Here is a 25253-nt window from a genome sequence, read left to right as displayed (position 1 = left end):
GAGAACATACAGTGTTGACCAAAATATAGATGACCCCTTAATATTTTGGAAGACAAAATACATATTTTTCTTATCTCCAATTATGTCAGGATATCTTATTTCATAGCTACGCAACAGTCATTTGATGACTCAGCTTCATTGATCAACATTATCTAGTGCCGGGTCAAACGATACTGAAGCATCGATGCATTATGAGACACAAGGAGTGATACTGTATTTAAACCTATATATTTGATAACGATCAATACTATTTGCAGGTAAGATGTAGTGATGTTTTTGATTTAGTAGAGGGCATTTTTAAACACCAACAGTATCAGTGCAGTGTCAATATAGCTAGTGAGAACGCCATAAAATCACTGAGGCACCATTTACCCATCAATAACATTGCGGCTCAGTGTGCTACGTGTGCAAGTGACTGGAATAAATGCTTTTTAGTGCCACCTGCTGGTTTGCACGTCTCTATCGTCCAAATGCTCCAAACACAGAAATACTGCAAACGCAAAGAACACATACACACAAAAACAACTGCATGACAGAAATACTACAAGTGAAATATCCTAGCGCAGGTGTTCTTAACCTTTTTGACCTCGGGCCTCTACATTTCCACAACAGAGGGGCCCAGGGCCCACTGAAAGACTAGCACAGATTTAGTAATTTACTCTTGATATTAATCATATTCAATAATAGTATCTAACCAACTTACAGTTAAACGGGGTACATTCTGTCAAATGAGATGAAACAATGTGTTAATCACAAAGATTATTATTAAGGCTTAGGTCCGGCTGGTTACAAAAATAAATAATCAAATATACTGCAAAAGAAGGGACTCATAAAAACAGATGACAAATAAATGTACATACGTCAATTATAATAATAATAATAATAATGTATATGTTTCTTAACTAAACAGTTAATAAAATGTAAGTGCAAATGAAAATACAGCTTTACCACTTTAGTCATAATTTTTTCCCTTAAGAAATGTTTCTATGATTTTAGCTCCAGATGTCTTTCGTTTGTTTGAAATTGTCATTACTTCCACAAGTGGTAGAATAGTGTATTACAACTCAGTACCGCTGCAGTCCATACGAAACACAGCTGAGAAACAGATATATTTTGGCGGCCCTCTTGGGGCGCTTGCGGACTAACAATGGGCCCCAGCCCTACGGTTAAGAAACACAGTCCTAGTGGGAATGCCCAAAAGAAAGTGGGCTGACTTTTGAAGAGGCAGAATGAAAAGTTCAATTGTTCTTTGTTTTTGTTACAACATTTGATATTGTTTACAATATTATAGAGCAACCTTTGTTCCATGAACATGTAGAATTCATCTGATGGAGTTGTATTGGGGGTTGGTTCGGGTCATATTAATTTAACAACCCAAAATGTAAACCCACTCGACATCCATTGCAGCCGATCACCCTGCAGGGGAATCCTTACATTTGCTATCCCTTCTCAAGATTACTTCTTTTTCCCTCTCTGGGCTTTTATTTTATTTTTTTCCCCGAATGTGGGTTTAGATCAGGGGCTGTCATTATGAATTTGTGAAGACCTTTGAGACACTTGTGATTACGGACTATATAAATAAAATTTGATTGATTGACTGATCCAACACACTAAATTGTCGTTTAGAAAAGGAAGCCGCATGGCCACCCTACCTTGCAAGTTTAAAATGAAACATGATTAAATAATTGCGCTATATTCTAATCATATTCCACCCTATTTTTTGTCCGCATTGTCCTCTCACATTTTTCATTGGAATTAAACCATTTCACTAACAAAATGTTTGGGTCATTCATGACATGCTTGCTACCATTTTTTTTTTATTTCCCCAACATTTCCAGGGCTTCCAAATTTACCAGGACATTTTCCATCATTCGAAAAAAATGGACAATTCCTCAAACGTCCACATTTCCTAACCATCCCAAAGTGAAAATGCTAGCATGATATCTTTTGAATAATTTTTTTGAAGGTTTTGTTTCGTCTTTTTTGGCACATTTCTATGCTGACTTTTAGCACGCAAACGTTAGCATGTAAGCATGTTAACGTTAGCATACTAACTTTGACATGTAAGTGTGCTAAAATTAGCCTGCCTTGGGTGTCGTGGCTCAGATGTTAGAGCAGCCGGACAAAAACCTAAGGGTTCCTGGTTCAAAACAACATTTCTGTCGTCCCTTCAATGCCTATGTGTCCTTGAGCAAGACACTTCCCCCACATTGCTACCAAGGCCACCTACACTTGTTTAAATGTAGCTTAAAAATGTAGATAATCAGTTTCACATTGCAAAGCGCTTTGAGTTTGAAGAGAAAAAGCATTATATAAATACAATTCACTTTACTAGGTTGTTTTTGTTTGGATATTTTACAGGTTAACACCTTAGAATCATTTTGGTATTTGATGCATGCAACTTTTGGTATGTTAACCATGCTAACATTAACATGTTAGCTTTTTTGGCTAATTTTGCAGGTATACCGTACATCTAGGAGTCATGTATTTTGTTACTTGATGCATGTTAACTGTTGGCATGCTAGCTTTTGTAGCTCATTTTGCCGGTACACCTAGGGCTGGGCGATATATCGAGTTTGTAAGATATATCGATATATTTATAAACAAGATATGAATTAATAAAATATCGTAATATCGATATAATTTATTTCATGTTAAAGTGACCAAACGCCGCCTATTTGTTGTGTTCCTTGTTCTTCCCCCCGCTTCCCTTTCCCTCAACATCCATGGGCTACTAAACCCCTCCCCTTCCTCCTTCCAAGACGTGCGTGCACGTATAAGAACATCCATGATTGGTTGGTTGTTTACTATGATGAGTCACGATTGGTTGAAAATATTAGGGCAAAACATTAGGGACAGGCCAATCAGAGGCAAGATAGGGCGGGTCATCGAACCAGGAAGAGAAATCGCAACAGACATCCCAAATGACGAGAGAGTCGTAGAAGAGAAGAGGGAATTTTTCTAGCGGGCGATTTATATATTAAAAAAACTAGTGGAAGATGGCAGAGGGATTCTCTTCCTTACATTTTTCTTTTAGCAATGTAAACGACGTTCAGGAAACCCACAATGCGTCTATTTGGCCACATTTGGACAAATGTATGCGTCTGGATAAAACATTCATTTGAGTTGTTTACCATGTAAGCCCAAATCAAAACTGTTCTCGAGTTGCAAAGTTGCATATTTCGCACGAGAAATGCTGCAAAAAATGTATGCCGAAGTGAGAAAGATCATAACCGCACAATTAAGTCAAGTCAAGTCACTTACTTGGCAATGACCAGAACCGTACGTGTGTGACAGTCCATTACATCATCGACTGGGAACTAAAAAGTGCCTGCCTGCAAATGTATTTGATATCTGAGTTTGATACATTTTGTATTATTTGCACAGCTATGTTATTTATTTTATGTAGAAATAATATTTTTCTATGTTATGTAATTATGTGCTACTTAAACAGTTTATTTTCTGTGCTGTTAATACCCATCTTGAATGAATGATCTTTATTGTCATTGTGCATGTACAGGTACAGGTCCAACGAAATTTACGAAATTGACTAACTGGGTTAATAAAAGTGCCACTGACTGTTTACAGTACAGTTGTCATTCACTTCAATTTCACTGAATCTCGCTCAAAATGTAATATCTTTATATGTATACTTCCACCGGAAAATATATCAAGATATATATCGAATATCAAGTTTAAGTAAAAATATATCAAAATACACTTTTTCATCCATATATCGTTTGTCGAGTTACTGAATTACATACGTGAGTCCGGCTGTACTTTATAACGTGGATACTTTTATTAGCTCAATCACAACAAGTGTCTCGCTCTCTAACTCACTCCCACACTGTCTCCCGCTCCGTCGCACACCGTGACGTCATAGCCTGTCGACTCTGTAGTTCTCCCATAATACAATCACACCACATCTCCCCTTTCTAGAATCAATGGGTAGACCACCATTGATTCAACAGACCTTGAGGATTATTCTGCCTCGTGGTTGGAAGGTCTGCTCCTATATGAGCCTGTACCAGACAATCAAACACACACACATATTTTACCCTTAGAACAATCCACTTCTCATCAATACTCAAACATCCATCCTATACTAATCCTGTACTGTCCTCAACCTAAGCCCTGCAACTGACTTGAACATTTACAGTACAAGAAAACATATCCAAAACACTCCAATTGCACTTGTCTGTCTTTTCCCACATACAGTAACATTCTTTTTTTTTCATTAGAGTCTCTGTAATGTCTATAGGAAACAAAATTATAGGTCCAACCTAGTTGGTCTCACCACAGCCCTCCCAGACCTGGTTCTAGGAGTAGGAGTAGATGGAGGTTCTGGAACACTCTGCTGCGATGTTTCTGCTGAAGGTTGTTCCGGGACGCCCCCCAGGAACGGCTCTGCTGCACCACGGCCACTCTGCTCCGGCGAGGATCCCATAGGGATGAGATGACGACGGTTCCGTCTGATAGACCCATGGGCTCCTTCCACCAGATACGATCGTGGAGTGGTGTGACGTCCGATGATAGCTCCGGCTTTCTTTTGGTCCTTGATCCACACGTCCTGTCCCGGATTCAGTCTGTCAAGGTTCATTGCACGATGCCGCAGGTTGTAGCGTTGTGCATCTTTTGTCCTCTTCTCCCCTTCTTTCCGCATAACAGCTTCACTATCAGGAAGAGCAGGATTTAGCAAAACAGGAAGGATAGGCACTGTTGTGCGGAGCCTCCTCCCCATGAGAAACTGCGCTGGACTATACCCATTGTCGAGAGGAGTAGCCATGTAAGCGAGCAAAGCAAGATAGGGGTCATCTGCTTTCTTTAGGAGACCTTTCACCGTCTGTACTGCACGTTCGGCTTCGGCGTTACCTTGAGGGTATCTTGGGCTACTGGTAATGTGACGGAATCCGTAAGACTCTGCGAACTCGGCAAAGCCTGCTCCGGAGAACTGGGGCCCACCATCCGACACGAGAAGATCCGGGATTCCGTGACGTGCATAGATCGATTTTAGGTGGTGGATTACATCGTTTGATCTTGTGGAGGTCAGCAAAGCAATCTCCACATACCTTGACATGTAGTCCACTACCAGCAGGTAGGTCTTGGTACCGAGCATGAACAAATCAGCTCCTAACTTCTCCCATGGTCGGCCTGGGTATGGTGACGGCATCAGCGGCTCCCTGTGGTTCTGTCTCTCCTTACAGCATGTCCGGCAGTTGAGAACCAATTCATTCAGCTGCTGGCTAAGCCCGGGCCACCATACTGACTGTCGTGCCCGCTGTCTACACTTCACCACGCCTTGGTGTCCTTCATGCAATTTGGCGAGAACATAATTTCTCATTGTAGAAGGGATGACCAGCCTGTGTCCCTTCAGCAGGACACCATCTTGAACTGTAAGGAACGCCTGCTCTGCCCAATACAGCCTGAGTGCTGGTTCTTTGGAACCGTGTGCTGGCCAGCCTTCAGCACACAGCTGCATCACCTGTGCACACACACTGTCTCTCTGCAGCTGCTCTCTCAGCTCCTCCAGGTAGTCAGCGCTTGCAGGTAGGTTCTCCAGTACCATGTCCACATAGATGTTGGTTTCTTCAAACAGCTCTTTGTCCGCTGCTGTCTCCTCTCTCTTGACAGGAGCTCGTGACAGCGTATCAGCTGTCCACAGGCACTTCCCTGGCACATGAGAGATAGAATAAGAATAGCGCATCAGACGCATTCTGAAGCGTTGGATCCGTGGAAGTAGAGCATCCAGTGCTTGAGACCCAAGAAGACTCAGGAGAGGCTTGTGGTCCGTCTCCATCTGGAAATGTTTCCCGATGAGGAAGTTGCGGAACCTCTCACAGGCCCAGGTCAGCCCCAAAGCTTCCTTCTCTACTTGCGCGTATCTCTGCTCTGTTGGTGTGAGAGACCGCGACATGTAGGCCACTGGCCTCCACTCTTCGTCCCACTTTTGTAGCAGTACGCCTCCCAACCCGTACGACGACGCGTCTGCTGAGACTTTGCACTCTCTGTTGGGATCATACATGGCTAGCACTGGTGTAGACGTCAGTGCATCCTTTAGATCCTGGAAGGCCCTTGCCTGGTCGACGCCCCACACCCAGCAGTTCTTTTTTGACAGGAGATCTCGCAGAGGCTTGTCTCTCTCGGCCAGCTGCGGCACAAACTTCCCAAGTTGATTTATCATTCCAAGAAAACTTCTCAACTTAGTCACAGCTGTTGGCTCCTGCATCTTCCTTACAGCTTCTGTTTTGCTTGGGTCTGGGCTGATGCCACTGGTGGAGAGCACGTGGCCTAGAAAAGTCACCTCTGACTTTGACAGATCGCACTTATCGACATTCAGAGTGATGCCTGCCTTTTGGATCTTTTCTAGTGTGGCATGCAGGCGAGCATCATGCTCCTTTTGTGTTCGGCCCCACACCAGCACATCGTCCATGTGGCAAACAACGCCCTCAAGCCCTTCTGTGACCTCCGTCACCATCCGGTTCTGAAAATGTTCGGGGGCGGATGCTATGCCAAACGGTAGCCGCCTGAAGTAATAGCGCCCGAAGGGTGTAATGAAAGTTGTCAGTTTCGCTGAATCTGCAGTTAGAGGAATTTGCCAAAACCCCATGTTTGCATCCAGCTTACTAAAAATTTTGGCTCCAGCCAGCATTCCCAGTGTTTCCTCTACTGATGGCAGGATGAACTTTTCCCTACACACTGACTCGTTGAGTTTGGTGAGATCGACACATATACGTACAGCACCTGTCTTTTTGGGCACCACCACTATGCCAGCGCACCAGTCTGTTGGCTCCTCAATTCGACTTATCACCCCGAGTTGTTCCATGCGGGACAGTTCCTGCTTGACTTTGTCCATTAAAGGCAATGGAATCCTCCTTGGTGTCTTTAGTGAGAATGGTTCTGCCCCTGGACTCAGCTTGATGGCATATGGCTGCCGCACTTCTCCGAGCCCGGTGCATAATTTTTGGGTAGTACTCCTTTAATGTCTCCATAGTAACGCTGTCTAGGCGTGCTACAAGCCCCAGCCTACAGCTCACAGATCTTCCCAGCAGGGCAGTATGCACATGACGAGCGATGTACACATCCTCCCTCTCTGTCTTTTCCCCTCTCCTCAGCAGCAAACTGGCAACGCCCACCACGTCGAGGGGATTTCTTCCTGGTCCCAGGAGTGGCTTTGTTGCCTTTCTGAGACTAGGTGGATCATTTCTGTATGTGTTTAGGAACACTGAGTGAGGCAAGACTGTCACATCGGCACCTGTGTCTATTTTGAATGTCACACTGCTCTCATGGATGCCAATTTTGACCATCCAAGGATCCCCATCCTCCGTGACACTGCCGAGGAAGATTTCCTCCTCATCCTCTTCAACTTCATGCACTGATTTGGACTTGCACACACGCATGACATTTCACATCATTAGCAGGACAGTCACTTTTTGGATGGGATGGAGAGCTGCCACAATTTTGACACAGTGACTGTGCGCCCTTGTCCTTGCTGTACTGAGTACTGTGTGGCTTGTACTTTGGGCTATCAGCATATTGAGGTTTGTTTTTAGCAGACTTGAAGTTGCTCTTGAACACTCTATCAACAGACTTTGCATCACTTGCCTCTGATCTGGTGGTGTCCCCTCGGAGAGTAGACTGCTGCCTTTTCACCTCCTCGCTTTGTCGTGCCATTCTTATGCCTTTATCCAACGTTAGATCCGCGTCCAACTGCATGCGTTCAGACAGCCCCTTGTCTTGCAATCCGACAACAAGTCTGTCTCTGATCAGTTCATTGTGTAGCATCCCGTAGCTACAATGCTCCGCCAGCGCATATAGTGCAGTGACAAACGAATCCACACTCTCCCCTTCTTTCTGCTTGCGCATGTTAAACTTAGCACGCTCGTAGATAACATTTTTCTTCACAACAAAGAAGCCTTGTAATCCCTCGCGCACTCCCTGGTATGTACGTCTTTGAGCGGCCATCAGATTTAACCCACGGAGAATATCATCCGCCTCGTCCCCCATGCAATAAATCAATGTGTTCACTTGATTGTCCTCGGAGCTTGCATTTAGGTTACTTGCCAGGCGAAATCTTTCGAATCTCCGGATCCATTTGTCCCACTCTTGTGGATTTGAAAAGTCAAAGGACTCCGGTGGCTGGATGTTGAACGTAGCGCACGGTCCCATGGCAACCACCGGCGCGTTGGGTGGCCGTGCAGGCGCTGCAGCGGCTCCGTCCCCCTCGCTCATGTTGTCCTTACTTCTTTATCCACAGACGCGTACAAACTATCTTTCCACTTGGCTGCACTCCACATTAACTACAGGACTTCTGACACCATGTCGAGTTACTGAATTACATACGTGAGTCCGGCTGTACTTTATAACGTGGATACTTTTATTAGCTCAATCACAACAAGTGTCTCGCTCTCTAACTCTGTCGACTCTGTAGTTCTCCCATAATACAATCACACCACATCGTTCAGCCCTAGGTTAACGCCTCAAGTCATTTTGGTATTTGATGCATGCAACTTTAGGTACGTTAGTATTCTTAACATGTAACCATGCTAACATTAACATGTTAGCTTTTTTGGATAATTTTGCAGGTATACCGTACATCTAGGAGTCATGTATTTTGTTACTGTTGGCATGCTACCTTTTGTATCTCATTTTGCAGGTACACCTAAGGGTCGTAATGTTTGCTACCGGACACTATCTGACTAGCGTGCTACCTGTTAGCATTTCAGTTTGGCTTCTTCTTTTCAGCATTCACACACAATTGCAACCTAAATTGTTTATACTAGTTACCAGCTATCGATTAGTGCGCTATACTGTATTATTTGAATATCTTTGTATTACATAACAACAAGGTACTTTTAGGAGCAGGTTAATTTAAAACACAATCACAGCTTTATACAATATATCAAATTAGGGGGTCCTCTCCAACAGATTAAGGATCTTTTTCCCTAAAGCCATAACCACAGTGAACTCTAATTGGCACTGGTTTTATAGTTTAGCACCTCCCTGTGTGCAATTTTTACATTCCACCCACAATCTGAATGCTTCTGTATATGTATGTATAAAGTTTAATATTTATTTCCTGTAAACAAAACATCCCACACAGCAGAAGACTGCTATACGGATCCGCCTTCAAGTCGCCCAACCCGCGTTACTGTCACATTCGTTTTGGCTCCGCCTAGAGGATACAGCTCCGCCTCTGAAAATTGTACGGTCAGACAGCTGATCCTGAGCGGACTCGTGTCTGATTCGCATACGCGGACGCGACAAACCAAACCGGCGCGCGCCGCCTAGATTTAGCCGACCAATGTCTGCACCCGCAGACGTGGACGCGCCTACTAGCGTGTACGCGCATGAGCCAAGATCTCTGGACTTTCTTTCCTGGAACACGAACGTAAGTATAGATTTATTGATTTATTGCTACATTCGCAGTAAAGATCAGCCTTTGTGTTTCCATCATCATTTATGTATGATTGTAATGACGTTGTTTGATATTAGGACTAGCAGTAAAACTTTATATTCTGTAAAAAAAGGCTATTTTATTTCCAGCGCCGCCTCCCAGAATGCTTTGCATGGGGACGTGCGTTTGACGTCACGTATACAGAAAATTCAAAATGGCTGCACGCGGTAGGTGAGGCCCGAGCGAAGAAAAGTGGAAAAGAGTGTTATTCGTCAAAAAACCCACACAACGACGGTCATTTTTTCGCCGTGCTATTGTAAAATTGTCTTTTATCTGTGTTTTGTGTTCCGGGGGACCCCGACTCCAGAATGTGAAAGTTTCCCGCGTGAAGCCGGTGAGTAAAAAGTTCAATACAGTTAACTTAGGCCATCTTTTGTTAGACGCTGTGAATGTGTGTAGGTTACATGCTACGATATTCCACATATTTCCAACTGCTTGAAACGAAAGCGTATTACTTTATTGTCCGTGTTGTTTAGGCCCAGGTCGCTAACCTTACTGCGTTAGTCAACAACGTAACGTTAACGGAGTGGAAACAGCCGTTCTTTTCCATTAATATGAGTGTGTATTATTTCTTTCTTTGTTCTTTAGTGGAGCTCGAGATCCTGTTTACTGTGGACTAGCTGTGTGTGACGCCATGTTGTTTTTGTTTACATTAAAAAAAAAAAGGTATGTCTATGTGTTTTTTGGCATAGTTAATTGTAGAAAAAAATATAAAATGAGGTGATGTGAGTGAGAAAAATTGCTGCACATATTAAGGATCCTTTTTCTTGATCTATATTTTTGTTATTTGCTGATGTATATATTTTATATGCTGTTTTTTATTTAATTAATTTATTAGAGACTATTTTATGCTTTATTTACCTTTTTTATTATTATTATTTTATTTACTATTATTATTATTTCCACATGTAAGCATAAATAATTGATCATATTAGTACATTGTTTGATTGCTTTGCTTAATGCATTCCATAATTTAATTCCACATACTGATATACTGAAGGTCTTAAGTGTTGTACGTGCGTACAAATGTTTTAAATTACATTTCTCTCTAAGATTATTTTTCTCCTCTTTCTTTGAGAAGAATTGTTGTATATTCTTGGGTAGCAGGTTATAGTTTGCTTTGTTTATAATTTTAGCTGTTTGCAAATTCACTATGTTGTGGAATTTCAGTATCTTTGATTCAATAAATAAAGGATTTGTGTGTTCTCTATATCCAACATTATATATTATTCTAACTGATCTTTTTTGTAACACAGTTAATGAATGAAGTGTACTTTTGTAATTATTTCCCCATATTTCTACACAATAACTCAGATATGTAACACTAGTGAACAGTAGAGAATATGAAGTGATTTTTTGTCTAGAACATGTTTTGCTTTATTCATTATTGACGTGTTTCTTGCTACTTTATGTTGTATATTTTTTACTTGAGATTTGCAGTTCAATTTATCATCAATCATTATACCTAGAAATTTGGTTTCATTTACTCTTTCAATTTCTATTCCGTCTATTTGTATTTGTGTTTGACTTTCTTTTCTACTGTTACCAAATAGCATTATTTTAGTTTTACTGAGATTCAAAGATAGTCTGTTTTTGTCGAACCATCTTTTTAATTTGTTAATTTCTTCTGTTATTATTTGTATTATCTTCTGTGTGTTCTCTCCTGAACAAAACGCTGTTGTATCATCCGCAAATAATACTAACTTTAAATCTTTTGTAACTTTACAAATGTCATTTATCTAGACATTTAATAATTTAGGTCCTATATTGATCCCTGAGGTACACCACAGGATATATTTAGCGTTGTAGACGAAACCACCACATTAATATTAAAGATATGGTTAACATTCTTAGTGTTAAAGATATTCCCCTCTCCTTGTATCCCTTCTCCCAGCTCCACCGTCTCGCCGAGTGCCAGCAAGAGTCATGAGTACTTGTCAACTCGACTCCTCAACTGGAGATAACTTTCTAGGGTAAAGACTGATCTCCAAAATAATATCTCAGCATCCAGTAACCATGATTAACAGATCACAACCATTTAATACCAATTTATCTCCCTTAGCACCTCACCATGGGGAAGGATGTATTCATATGCCTTCACCAGCACATGCATTAAACATGCAGAGAGTTACACAAGGTAGGGACTGATCTCTGTATACACTACACCCATAATTTCAAACCCTACTTTACGATTGAGCTGAAGTTCTGACTATTATGACCTGTACTTTTACCTTTCTTATAGTTCTTACCACCTTGGGGCACCATGCAGGTAAAATCTCAGCTCATCTTACTTGCTTATTTGTATACACTAACACCTGTGCATGCTTTTGTCCACGTTGTTCCTTTGACGATGAATAAATACCCCTTTTATTTATTTCTACATTAAGGGTGCCTTTTCATCTGATTAGATTTATAATGAACAGGGACATTGCGGTTGTCCCAAGTGGATGGTATGATGATAGGATGGTTTTCTGGCCCAGCTATAAAAACACCGACAGAATTGAAAGGGCCGCTTTAAATGAGGAGCAGCATGAGCCAAACTGGCCAAGATTTTACGTTTCTGTTGTCCGAACTTGTGGTATGCAAATTCATAATCTTCTTGTTTAAAAATAACGTCATAGTTGCTTCTCTTTATGCTTGGAATAACCTATTGTTGTCTATGTTCTGACCAGGTCTCTTGTAAGAGAAAGACCTGATTTATCATCATCAATAATAATAATATTCTGTTCAGCTCTACAGCTAAGTTGAAACTCATGTTCATTTTAACATATTCAATTTTAGACAACTACAAAGACGCATTAAAAATAATGCAACAATATGGAAAGGGCTGCAACACCTCAGACCTGCAATCTGAGGCAGAGAACGAGGAGCTGCCAGAAAAAAGGAACAGGAAGCCAGTGTAAGTGTGTTCCGTCTTGTTTTTGTCATGTTTCTACAGTAATAGGAAGGTTATTTCCGGTAGCATTCAAAAATAGACCAGAGATGCTTGTACTATATGTATATTTGGCAATTTTGGTATTGCAATAATCCTAATGATATGGTTACCCAACAGCCATCGTCTCGGGGACTCAGATAATAGCGAAGAAGACCCGGGAAATAGTGACCTCACATCTCTGGGGTTGGCAAGCCAATTGCACAGGCAGAGTAAGGAATAATCTCTTAACATCGAAAACAACAAAACCACCACATTAATATTAAAGATATGGTTAACATTCTTAGTGCTAAAGATATTCCCCTCTCCTTGTATCCCTTCTCCCAGCTCCACCGTCTCACCGAGTGCCAGCAAGAGTCATGAGTACTTGTCAACTCGACTCCTCAACTGGAGATAACTTTCTAGGTAAAGACTGATCTCCAAAATAATATCTCAGCATCCAGTAACCATGGTTAACAGATCTCAACCATTTAATACCAATTTATCTCCCTTAGCACCTCACCATGGGGAAGGACGCATTCATATGCCTTCACCAGCACCTGCATTAAACATGCAGAGAGTTACACAAGGTAGGGACTGATCTCTGAAATATTAGTGTATAGATAGGCCCCTTGGGTATTACCAGTCATGGTTAACTGATGGCTCTCTCACAATGCCCACCTCACTAGGAACGGCAGTCCCTCCTCGACTCCCTCCACCCCCCTCACCAGCAGCCCTCAACATGTGGCAGACAGAGGAGCCTGGATCCAGCCTGGCCTACAGGCCAACATGGCGAGGGGAAAGAATGGCTGACAACATTTCCTGCTCTGGTGAGCAATAACTGACAAATGGTGACAGATGGTCATTCTGTGCCACAAATTTTGGAAAAAATTCAAATTCACAAGCAATCACATATTTTCTTCAAACTTTGTCAATAACTTTTGTCATTAACTAAGGTCAATAGCTAATGTCAGGATTATGAGTAATGAGGATAAACACTGAAACATGTTAATTTTATACTGCTGTTTGTCAACAGCGCCTGAGGTAATCCACATCCTTAGCCTGCTGGAAACTATTAAGCACAACCAAGACCAGCTGATTGCGAAGGTAAACTTCTTAAGCCTTGAATAGGTCAATAATTCATAATGACATTGATTTTGATTCATTATTATTTTTTAAAGAAAGAAACAGCCTACATGGCAGCTTTGTGTGATTAGAGTAAACATTGCTACATTTTCTTGTTACATTTCACCTGTTTGCTCTTTAAATACCACTTTTAATGTTTTTTATTTATTTCAATCATATTTTTTAAAAATGTGCCCTGGGGCCGTTAAAAATGACCTGCAAGCCGCAAATGGCCCCCGGGCCGCACTTTGGACACCCCTGGCCTACACGAATACAAACATAGAATGATAGTACAAATATAATAAGAAAACAATGTCAACCTCCCAAAGTTGGGTTATGGATATTTATTTATGCCCCCCACCCCCAACCCCCCGCCGCCGTCATCCAACAGAGCCAAACAAGTACTCTGATCAAGGAACCAAATAACGATATTGTTTAAACATTTTGGATGTCTTGCACACCTATACCCTGATCACAAATTCATAGTTTACGCACCTTATTTTAACCACCTCCAGTAACTTTAAGTCATGCTTTTTTTTTCAAATGTAATCTCCTTAATACCTATCACATATTTTGTATTGTGTAAGCATACTTGGCTTTGGATGCTTCCTACCACAAACATAAACGTATCTGTCTTGTAATCTTGTTTGATTACAGGTGCTGTGAGTAAAAATGTGTTGACAAGGTCAGCCATGGACGCTGAGGACACCAAACACGCCATCAGGTGGTTCAACTTGGCGGGGGATCGGGCAATGAGGAGACGAGTCCCGCTTCCACCTCCTCAGGAGGAATAGAGATGTATATGTATAAATAAACAACCTTTTATTGGACTTCTTGTCATTCACCAGTTATTCATTTTCTGATATGTTAGCTGTGCATGGAGCAGCGTTTCCTTGAAGTTGTAGCCTAATAGATTAAATATGTATATTTACTTTTTAAATATATATTATATATATTTACTTTATAGAGTGAATTTGATATGTTAGCTGTGCATGGAGCAGCGTTTCCTTGAAGTTGTAGCCTAATAGATTAAATATGTATATTTACTTTTTAAATATATATTATATATATTTACTTTATAGAGTGAATTGACCATTTTCTGTTTCTGCCTATTGACAATATTGTTAGTTTAAAAATACAAGGCAATGCATATGTAAGCCTATATTGCTGTAGTAGGGCTAAGTTAATTTTTTAGTTTCCTATTTTATCCTACAGCAAGAACAGAAGGGATTTTGAAAATAAGATAAAGGGGTCCAAAACGGCCAGATGAGCCAGGGTTTTTATGAGTCCGTCGCTGGTCCGCGGCGGGAGGTTAGGCTTTGATCTTGGGTGCGGAGCGGATGCAGCGCGCCGTCACGGCGCACCCGCCGCACCCGCCGCGGAAATAAGGCTTTGATCATGGGTGCGGAGCGCATTCAGCGCGCCGCCACGGCGGATCCGCTACCTACCGCCGTGGCGGATACGTTCCTGAGTGCAAATGGACGCCGATGCTGGTCCGTTTCGCGGTTCCGTTCCGGAAAGCGCGATACCTGCGCGGGGGATCCGCCGCGGAGTGTTTTTGCTGTGTGGGATTGAACATAAATCGTTCTCAGGACTGGACGTGCACCTTACCTCCTATTGCACTATTTTTCTTTTTCTTTTCTTCCTATGTTTTGCATATTTTGTAGACTGTCGCACTGATACTGGAGTTGCTTTTAATCTCATTGTACCTAGTGACAACAAAAGGCATTCTATTCTATTCTATTCGGCCCGAAAAACAATGAAGACCCCTGATTTATGGCATTGCAGCATTTTCCCGTTACACGTGTTTCATTGTGTTTATAGTTTTGGATAATTTCTGTATCAGGAGTGTTTGGACATTGCTGCGTGTTTGCCTCCATTCTAAACCTTAAATAAAAGACAACTGTGGCTTGTATCTGGGTCATTATGGTACCTTTCTGCCGTGGTGTAAATTATTTTGCATAGCACAAGAACGTCAATAAAAGCCCCTGTTCTTTTATAAAAACATATTTCACTATCATTGCTGTGTCTACAAGGACTTTACCAGGACTTTAGGGAAGAACATTCTTTTACAAGTGTTGCACTGCGCTAGATCTCCAGCAGGAGGTGCATCACCATCTGTAAAGGAATATAATTGTAAAAACAAGGTAATGAAAAAAATAGCCTGCAGGCCAACACCAGCCCCATGACACTGACCACAACACATTACTTGTGTGCACTGAGTACATGTGACAGATATGACGTCATTACAAACACATCATAAATTATAGTTTGGGTACATATATGCTCTGGGACAATTTATATATCTCTATAACATTATAAGTTAGCAATTGTGTTTGAATTGGCTTCCTTATAACAAATACGACGATGCCAACTAGCTTAAAACACCAAACGTTACGTAGCATGACAGGGGATATACCAAACAATGAGAGGTCGCAGTCTAAAACTAACAATGGATGACTCCAACAACCAAAATAAGTGTATGTGTGGTAATTTAACAAGAGAATGGCACAACAAACACCGCAATTACACTTGCCTTCGAATTCGTCCATCATTGAATGTTTGGTTGCGGTCAGATGTAGCTGTCCTGACCCCAAAAAAAACAGACAATCGCCGGATGAAGCAAGACAGGTAACCATCAAACACTTCCGGTTTTGCTAAAATGCACCGGAAACGGATTGCTTCGTCAAAATGTTATTTTTTTGTCATCATTTACCTAATTAGAGGTGCAGTCAATGACGTTTAAAAATACGAATATGCTGTCATATATCAACATTGTCGAGCCAAATATGAAGTGAACGTTGTATACAAGTGAAGCTAGTGGGTAAATATAATAGTTTTATACATATGTTCCTTCGGGGGAAGTAATAGGTAATATTTACATGCGTATTGTATGAATTTAATTGTTTTGAAGGTTACTGTACCTTGATGTATACATTAAATATCCAGTTTGACGTGCCGATATATGAGAAACAGTTTTGACGCAAGCGGCAGGGGGAACTATCTAGGTGGAAGTGATCTTTGGCTTCCAATGGCAACTGGCTTGTGTGAGAACTCAACATGTCATCATCCCAGCATTCAATTGGTTGCTGCTGCTCATGTCATTTGCACACTGACCAGCAGGTGGAGCGTGGGAGGAAACCGCTATTTGTGAACTGGAATATCACAATAATGGGTTTTTTTTTTGGCAATTCTACATATGGATGCATAATTGTTACTTGTGGAATCCCTACTGTGGAAAAAGCAACCTAATATATAAATATGCACAAAAGGCACCCTCTGTCTTGCTGTGCGCCATGTTGAGCACATATGTGTCTTCTCAATGGAGTAACAGACAAGCAGATTATGTGAGGGGAAACGCTAACAAAGGGATCCCTCTTCTCTTTCTCCCTCACACACTGCCTGCACTGTGCGCCAACTGGTTGTCAACGATCAAACCATGTTGTTTAACTTTATCTTGAAACGCCAACCGGAAATACGTGATCATTCATTTGTTGCCTTAACGTGAATACACCTATTTTGAGATCGCGACAAGAGAATGCCACCTGAAGTAGTTTGCCGCTTTTTGTGATTATTTATGAGGTTTTTAGACCTTAACAGGTAAGAGATAATTCCAGGATGTTTTTTTTTTATGTAAAGGAATGCAATGTAGGCAACGCGTTTGCTGGCACCGGGAGGGCCTGTTTGGAACATGTCGCTATATATATGGCAATCCATTTGTGCACATTGCATGTAAACCTTCATATTTTATCTTTATCAATTATATTTGGCCCCTCTCTACGTGATGGACAAATATTGAAACTCTATTAATGTTATTAATTGGCCACAATTGACAGATTATATGAAACCACTATTGTCAAAGACCAAATTTAGATATGTATATTAAATAATATTATTGTTTTTAACTGACCTTATGTATAATATATAAAATCTCTAAAAATAAAAAATGGAGACTTTGCTTTCGACTCTATGTTGCTATTGTATTTTATTGGCATAACAATAATATCACCATATTTTTACAGTAGGTCTTTTAAAATATTTAGACATTTTTTTGAATATTTTTGTTTTTAGCTAATTGGGTAAATACAGTAGTGAAATCGTTAGTAACAAGTAACCTTTTTATTTCCTGGGTAAGAGTATCAACACTATGACCTCATGAATAAAACAAAAAAAATCCATATTGTGAAGTTAATCAATCGGAAGTACAGACCTTATAATATAAAATCTTTTTTTTTTTTAATTCCATCTATTGAATACATTTTACAACTTTGCATTTGACTTTTTATTATTATTGTTGCATGTTATAACAATCATTTCACCATTAACAATATTTAATATTTTACAAAAATATTCAAATATACTTTTTAAAATATAGTTGTTTTGCTGATTAAATAGGTGTAAGTAGTGAGATTGCTTGCAGCAAATAAGAATGCAATCCCTGAACAAAGATTGGTTAAAAATATTTAAAAACTTTTGAGGTCACGAATAAAAACAAAAAATAAAATCCATATCTTGAAATCAATCAATCAGGGAGTGTAGACTTAATATATAGTATCAAATATTAAAAAATAAAAAACATTTATTGGAATATATTTCAAGGCTTCGCTTTTGACTCTATTAATACTGTGGCATTTTATTATAACAATCATTTCACAATATTTAATTTGTTAAAGCATATTCATATATACTTGTTTTCATTATTGTTTTTAGTTGATTAGGTTAGCGTAAGTAAGTAGAGAACAAAGATTAGGTGCAAATATCAATAACCTTTAACAAATTATGACAATATATTTTATAACTTGAAATTAATCAATCGATAAGGTGTACGTACACCTTACAGGTGTTTATTTAAAGGCCTACTGAAATGATTTTTTTTTTATTTAAACGGGGATAGCAGATCCATTCTATGTGTCATACTTGATCATTTCGCGATATTGCCATATTTTTGCTGAAAGGATTTAGTAGAGAACGTCGACGATAAAGTTCGCAACTTTTGGTCGCTGATAAAAAAAAGCCTTGCCTGTACCGGAAGTAGCGTGACGTCGCAGGTTGAAGGGCTCCTCACATTTCCCCATTGTTTACACCAGCAGCGAAAGCGATTCGGACAGAGAAAGCGACGATTACCCCATTAATTTGAGCGAGGATGAAAGATTTGTGGATGAGGAACGTGAGAGTGAAGGACTAGAGTGCAGTGCAGGACGTATCTTTTTTCGCTCTGACCGTAACTTAGGTACAAGGGTTCATTGGATTCCACACTCTCTCCTTTTTCTATTGTGGATCACGGATTTGTATTTTAAACCACCTCGGATACTATATCCTCTTGAAAATGAGAGTCGAGAATGCGAAATGGACATTCACAGTGACTTTTATCTCCATGACAATACATCGGCGAAACACTTTAGCTACGGAGCTAACGTGATAGCATCGGGCTTAACTGCAGATAGAAACAAAAGAAATAAACCCCTGACTGGAAGGATAGACAGATAATCAACAATACTATTAAACCATGGACCTGTAAGTACACGGTTAATGCTTTCCAGCCTGGCGAAGCTTAACAATGCTGTTGCTAATGACGCCATTGAAGCTAACTTAGCTACGGGACCTCACAAAGCTATTCTAAAAACTTTAGCTATCCACCTACGCCAGCCAGCCCTCATCTGCTCATCAACACCCGTGCTCACCTGCGTTCCAGCGATCGACGGAGCGAAGAAGGACTTCACCCGATCATCGATGTGGTCGGCGGCTAGCGTCGGCTAGCGCGTCTGCTATCCAAGTCAAAGTCCTCCCGGTTGTGTTGCTGCAGCCAGCCGCTAATACACCGATCCCACCTTCAGCTTTCTTCTTTGCAGTCTTCATTGTTCATTAAACAAATTGCAAAAGATTCACAAACACAGATGTCCAGAATACTGTGGAATTTTGCGATGAAAACAGCTTTTTGTATTGGATACAATGGTGTCCGAATACTTCCGTTTAACTACTGACGTCACGCGCATACGTCATACATAGACGTTTTCAACCGGAAGTTTCGCGGGAAATTTAAAATTGCACTTTATAAGTTAACCCGGCCGTATTGGCATGTGTTGCAATGTTAAGATTTCATCATTGATATATAAACTATCAGACTGTGTGGTCGGTAGTAGTGGGTTTCAGTAGGCCTTTAAATATTTAAATAATTAAAATCAGACCTATTGGAACACTAAGGATTTTACCTTTGAAAGAGCTATTTTCATATTTAGTTACAATGATGTCACTACAATGAGGTTATATTTTGCATTTGATACATTTTTCAACATATCTTGGTGTGATTGGCTGCTTGCAAGTTACAAATTATGGTTTCATAAAGAATAAACAAAAATGAAGACAGACATCATGACATCACATAGGGACCATTTTCCTCCAGTTGTATAGCCAACATGTTGGTTTGGCTTTTAAGTTACGGACAGGCGGTTTCTCCCTGACACACACACAGCAAAACAGACTACGTCATGAGTGCCAGCAAGTCTAAATTATGAAAACTGACCAATAAATATTGCATAGGAAGGCTAAAAATATCCACATTTAATGAGGCCTTATCCTCCTCCTTTGTATTAGAGAGACAATAATCATTTTCGTATTTCTACAGTCTTACCCATATTGACACATTTAGGAAGCGCAGGCCCTGCCATGGTGAGGCGTGGCAGACATGACGGATGTGGAGGCGACTTATGAGGACTTCATCGCCTCTCGACGATCTGGCCGAAGGAACGCCATCCACGACATCCCAGCGGCCCCCGGGGAGCCGGGACCCGCGGACCTTTCGGCGAGCCTGACGCAGCTCAACATCAACAAACCAGGTGAGACAAGGTGATCACGTTGTTGTGATGTTTGCATTTCAAATTTCTTCTCATCACATATGATGGAAATCTAAATGTTCTGTTCCAGAGTCAAACTGTGGCCATCACAAAACCGCATTAAGTGTACAGTTATTATACACTTTTTTTAGGGCTGCAACTAACGATTAATTTGATAATAGATTAATCTGTCGATTATTACTTCGATTAATCGATTAAAAATCGGATAAAGGGGACAAACTACATTTCTATCCTTTCCAGTATTTTATTGGAAAAAAACAGCATACTGGCACCATGTTCTGGACATTGGGGGTGCAGCATACACCAATAATAACACAGAAATGTAACTCATCAGAACTGAATCAGATATTGTACACGTTTCTGTTGTGGATAATAAAGGATTCATTTCAGGCTGCCTCTGTATAATAGCATGAAATATTCCAACACCTTCATAACGTTTAGTTATACTAAAGCGTCACTCAAATCTAAATAGATTTATATAGCTTTATCGGCCCGGCTACATTGATCCATTATGAAACCAACCTGAGATATTTCTGTCCGTTACGTTTATTTCGAAATTGGTAACCGTGCGTTTTCTCTCTCAAGACGGAGTCAAATGTGCCGGAGACACATTATCAGCCCCGTGTTGCAACAAAGGCATAACTTTACTCACAAAAAAGCTTAACTCATGAATACTTGTTGCCACTATGGACTTAAAAGGTTACTTACTGTGAGTTCCTCCCTTCATCCATGGCTCCAATATTTTTCTTCTTCAGGTGCTCCAGAAGCAATGTTGTACTTCCGTGCCATTTTGCAGGAAACGGTCTTCTTTGAAGTCTTTAAAGTGAAGTGTTCCCACACTTTTGACGACTTAGGTCAGGGGTGGGCAATTAATTTTTACCGGGGGCCGCATGAGCAACCCGAGCACTGCTGGAGGGCCACATCGACAATATTTCAATTAAATTTTGCTCAATATTATTTTTGATATATACCGTAAGATAAATAATAATAATAATAATAATAATAATAATAATTAATAATAATTGTAATACTTCAACATAGTGTGTGTAACAGCATTCCATGACTAATATAAATAAATTAACATTAATAATAAATGACAGTAAAATAAGCACACGTATGACTGAGGAGTCATAGTGTAACTTTGTGTGGTGTTTGAGTTGTCCGACTTTTTGTGTGGCCATAAACGCACCAGTGGTTTAGTGCTATGCGTGTTGGTGACAGATGACAAGTTGGTTTTGGCCTGGTTTGTACGGCAGAAAATGACTAGTTTTTCTAGATATAATTGTTTTACTCATGTTTTTGGTGTGGTTCTGGCCGAATATAAACAGTTTTGCTCAATAAAGTGATCGATATAATTCCTGTCCTCGAAGCATCTCGATAGACGTTACAATAATTGAACGGTGTTCAATTGAACAGTGTTGACGAACACCGTTAGGGCCGCTTGTTGTCACTGTCACTCAAAGTTGCATTGCAAAATTACATAGAATAAATATGTTTATTTTGTTTAGAATTCAGATGGGATTTGATTTGGTGCGCGGCATATATTTGCTGCGCGCAGCAGACGCTTGACCAGTGCGCAATTGCGCAGGCACGCACCTTAGAGGGAATGTTGCTTTGCAGTCCATGTCTTGTTGAAAACACGCCATTCCTCATCAACTTTTCTCTTTTTAGCGTCTCGGGTGTAAACCGTGCATCACTTGTCGCTGCATGTGCACCTTCACTCGCAGGTTACACACGGACACACGCCCATAAATAATACTTTTCAAAATAAAAGCAGCACAGTTGTATTGCGCGCACGACATAGATGTTTTTTCAACTTTATTTTGTTATTTTATGATTGCAGCTGTTCACATTCACTCACAATCACGCACACGCATACGTCCACACGAAAGTAATACAAATAACGATTTTCAAAACAAAAGCAGCACCGTTGTATTGCACACTCGACATAGATACTTTTTTAAATGTATTTTATAATTTATAATTGGCCTCACGCGGGCCGGACAGGGACGCGCAAAGGGCCGGATGTGGCCCGCGGGCCGCAGAATGCCCAGGTCTGACTTAGGTCGTACACTTTTCTCCATTGAAGCAATAACCTCAAGATGTTTCTCCGCTAAACTATCGGTAGTGTTTTCCTGCGCCATTTTTCGAATTTTTCCAGCAAAGGAGACGCCGTCGTCACGTGAGCTGCACATGACACATCATTGGCTAGCTTACGCCACCTCATGAGACGTAGCCTCACCGCCGCCCTGGCGCTGTTTTGTACTGTTTTTGTACTTATTTTGATTATTGTTTTTCAGCTGTTTGTAAATGTTGCAGTTTATAAATAAAGGTTTATAAAACAAAAAACAAAAAAAAAATAACAAAACAACAAAATTTAAAAAAAAGCCTCCCGACATGCACATAGCATAGTTTCAACGAATCGATGACTAAATTAATCGCCAACTATTTTGGTAATCGATTTTAATCGATTAGTTGTTGCAGCCCTACACTTTTTGTTTGCAGGATCATGCAGCCCAACTGTAATGTAGTAGGGCTTCATGATTCTTAAAAAAAAATTTGAATCCCCATCTTTTTTTTTTTTTGCTAAGAATGATGATCAATTTGCTGGATGACTTTTTTTTTTTTGCACGCAAAAAATACATTGTATGATTATCATCATCACCATGTTTAAATTACATTTTTTTGACACCACCTTATTCTGTTTTGCTTTTTAAAGAAACTTCCGATTTTGAAGGGGCTGCTTAAGAATCCGTTAAGTCATAGCACATCCATGCATTTAATAAAGACAAGGTGAATAATAGCCGGTGCGCCTGCCAGGACAATGGTGCCAACTCGCACTGGCCTTTAAGATTGAGGAGGAAGCGGTAATGAAAATACAGTCCTTGAGTAAAATGTCAGCTCTGTGAGTAAAATAGTTTTTAAAAATGGCCGATATGCACAATTAAAAAAATGTTTAAAGTGTCAAACAAGTAAAAAATAAAGAAGTTCACAGAGTGCAGTGAACACTTTAATTATTCTTATCTGGCATACAAGAGTAAAATTACACAACAAACAAGGTTGCTATGGCGACGATGACAGGACTGAAAGTAGCTTCTAGCACAAAATAGCAAATACATGAAATATAACCACATGGTGTTCATGTTGACACAGAGCACATTATGGGGATTTAACAACAAATATTGAAAAAATAGATCACATCAAAAACTATTTGTAACAGGACTGCTGATTTTTTACAGTTAATTGTATTGTGTATACATAGTTGTAATAATTGTCCATCAATAGTAAAGAGTTCAATGTATTTTTATAACACAACAATAACAATCTGCTGCCAAAAATAGACGCTACTGTTTTAGCTTCTCACTGAGCAGTTATCGTTTTCCAATAATTGATTGATTTTTGAAATCTGGCTATAGCTCCTGCCTCATTGAGTGTCCCTAAAAAAGTGCAAACATTGTGATATGAACCAGACCAAAGTCCATACGATGACTAACTTGCAAAAACGCATGTAATAAAAGCAGCCATGTTGTCATAATTCAAAGTCCAAACGCTTCTTGACAGACAGGAAGTGGGTGTGCTAGTTGGCTGCAACCAGCAGAGGCGTTGTTGATTCACCAGCTCCAGAGTCGTGTATAAAGAGGAAGTAAACAACAGGCGCCATGACTGCTACCAAGGACGTGTGCAGCTGGGCATGCAATTGCTGTCGTTTTGAGATTAGTTTTTCTGACAAAATAAACCAAAATAATACATCTATATATAGTTCTACACATACTCCAGCTCATAAATTTACAATTTACATTTATTTTGTGAAAGTATAATTTTGCGACCATATTTGACGCCCTCCGCTGATACATTCCTGCAGTGTTTGGTGACCAGCAGGCACTTTAACACGCACCCGACGGCGCAATAAACGTTAAAAAAAAACAACACAGAACGACCAAAAAAACAAGTTATTACCCTCACTTTGTCAAAATCTTCATTAGCTCTGGACCAACACTCATGGAGAAATTATAACTTGTGTGTGAAATATGTCAAGTGTGGTGGCTGCCTCCAATGTATTTGTAATTACTGTATGTATCACTCATTATGTAGTATTATAACGGATCTCTTTTTTTATTATATGGTAAGTAAATGAGTGTACTTTTGTTGTTATTTCCACACAATAACTCAGATATCGTAACACTGGTGAGCAGTAGAGAATATGGAGTGAGTTTTGGTCCAGAACATATTTTGCTTTATTAATTGACGTATTCCTTGCCACTTTGTGTATTTATGAAATTTACAGTTCACTTTCTTATATATTACACCCAAAATGTAGTTTCTTTTACTCTTTTTCTGTCCATTTGTATTGGTGTTTGACTTTCTCTTCTACTGTTACCAAATAGCATTATTTTAGTTTTACTGAGATTTAAAGATAGTCTTGTTTTTGTCAAACCATCTCTTTAATTTGTTCATTTCTTATGCTATTATTTGTATATGTTTCTGTGTTCTCTCCTCAACAAAACGCAAAATGTTTACCTGGCACAAGACGCTGCAATTAGTGGGTCTCCATTGTTGTTTGCAAACCTTCACTTCCCATACTTGTCTTCTTCCCGGGTTGTTGGGAATGGTAAATGGTGAATGAGTTGTACTTGTATAGCGCTTTTCTACCTTCAAGGTCCTCAAAGCGCTTTGACACTATTTCCACATTCACCCATTCACACACTGATGGTGGGAGCTGCCATGCAAGGCGCTAACCACGACCCATCAGGAGCAAGGGTGAAGTGTCTTGCTCAAGGACACAACAGATGTGACTAGGTTGGTAGAAGGTGGGGATCGAACCAGGAACCCTCAGGTTGCTAGCACGGCCACTCTCCCAACTGCGCCACGCCGTAAAATGTCAAATGTAAAAGCTTTCCACAATTCTCGCGGG

At 40.2% G+C, this 25253-nt stretch overlaps 3 protein-coding genes across 5 annotated transcripts in view; 1 reads left to right on the top strand and 2 right to left on the bottom strand.

Moving 5' to 3' along the window:
* The window catches only part of zc2hc1a (zinc finger, C2HC-type containing 1A), a 49317-nt gene extending 33206 nt beyond the window's left edge, over positions 1–16111 (bottom strand). Inside the window, exons 1-2 of one of the 2 annotated variants that reach the window (XM_062021142.1) lie at positions 16027–16111; positions 15535–15608 (exon numbers count right to left, since the gene is read on the bottom strand). In XM_062021142.1, coding sequence (XP_061877126.1) covers positions 15535–15608; positions 16027–16045 — 93 coding nt within the window. In that variant the 5' untranslated portion in view covers positions 16046–16111. The remainder of the gene's footprint in view (positions 1–15534; positions 15609–16026) is intronic. The other variant, XM_062021141.1, reaches the window with a different exon arrangement.
* LOC133629975 (uncharacterized protein K02A2.6-like) lies at positions 11–8233 on the bottom strand. The gene has a single exon (XM_062021139.1). It carries the CDS (start codon positions 6851–6853, stop codon positions 4271–4273), a length of 2583 nt encoding a protein of 860 aa, XP_061877123.1. The 5' UTR covers positions 6854–8233; the 3' UTR covers positions 11–4270.
* LOC133630423 (uncharacterized) lies at positions 11883–14241 on the top strand. 2 transcript variants are annotated; one of them, XM_062022003.1, is made up of 8 exons: positions 11883–12032; positions 12236–12353; positions 12507–12598; positions 12714–12791; positions 12881–12955; positions 13055–13195; positions 13402–13472; positions 14148–14241. In XM_062022003.1, the coding sequence occupies exons 1-8, from the start codon at positions 11918–11920 to the stop codon at positions 14154–14156; spliced, it is 699 nt and encodes a 232-aa protein (XP_061877987.1). In that variant the 5' UTR covers positions 11883–11917; the 3' UTR covers positions 14157–14241. The 2 variants fall into 2 exon arrangements, with proteins under 2 accessions (XP_061877987.1, XP_061877988.1); XM_062022004.1 differs by lacking the exon at positions 12881–12955.
* Positions 16112–25253: the final 9142 nt, after the last annotated feature.

Source organism: Entelurus aequoreus, linkage group LG15, assembly GCF_033978785.1.
Source record: "Entelurus aequoreus isolate RoL-2023_Sb linkage group LG15, RoL_Eaeq_v1.1, whole genome shotgun sequence".
Taxonomy (NCBI): domain Eukaryota; kingdom Metazoa; phylum Chordata; class Actinopteri; order Syngnathiformes; family Syngnathidae; genus Entelurus; species Entelurus aequoreus.
The sequence above is the reverse complement of the archived record's forward strand: the minus strand, read 5'-3'. Positions and strand labels throughout refer to the sequence as shown.

Bases quoted from the DNA above. Each gene is read 5' to 3' on its own strand.
- LOC133629975 (XM_062021139.1), bottom strand. From the start codon at position 6,853: ATGGACAAAGTCAAGCAGGAACTGTCCCGCATGGAACAACTCGGGGTG.
- LOC133630423 (XM_062022003.1), top strand. From the start codon at position 11,918: ATGGTTTTCTGGCCCAGCTATAAAAACACCGACAGAATTGAAAGGGCC. The intron at 12,033-12,235 runs GTATGCAAATTC...ATTCAATTTTAG, and splicing joins TTCTGTTGTCCGAACTTGTG to ACAACTACAAAGACGCATTA. The intron at 13,196-13,401 runs GTGAGCAATAAC...GTTTGTCAACAG, and splicing joins TGACAACATTTCCTGCTCTG to CGCCTGAGGTAATCCACATC.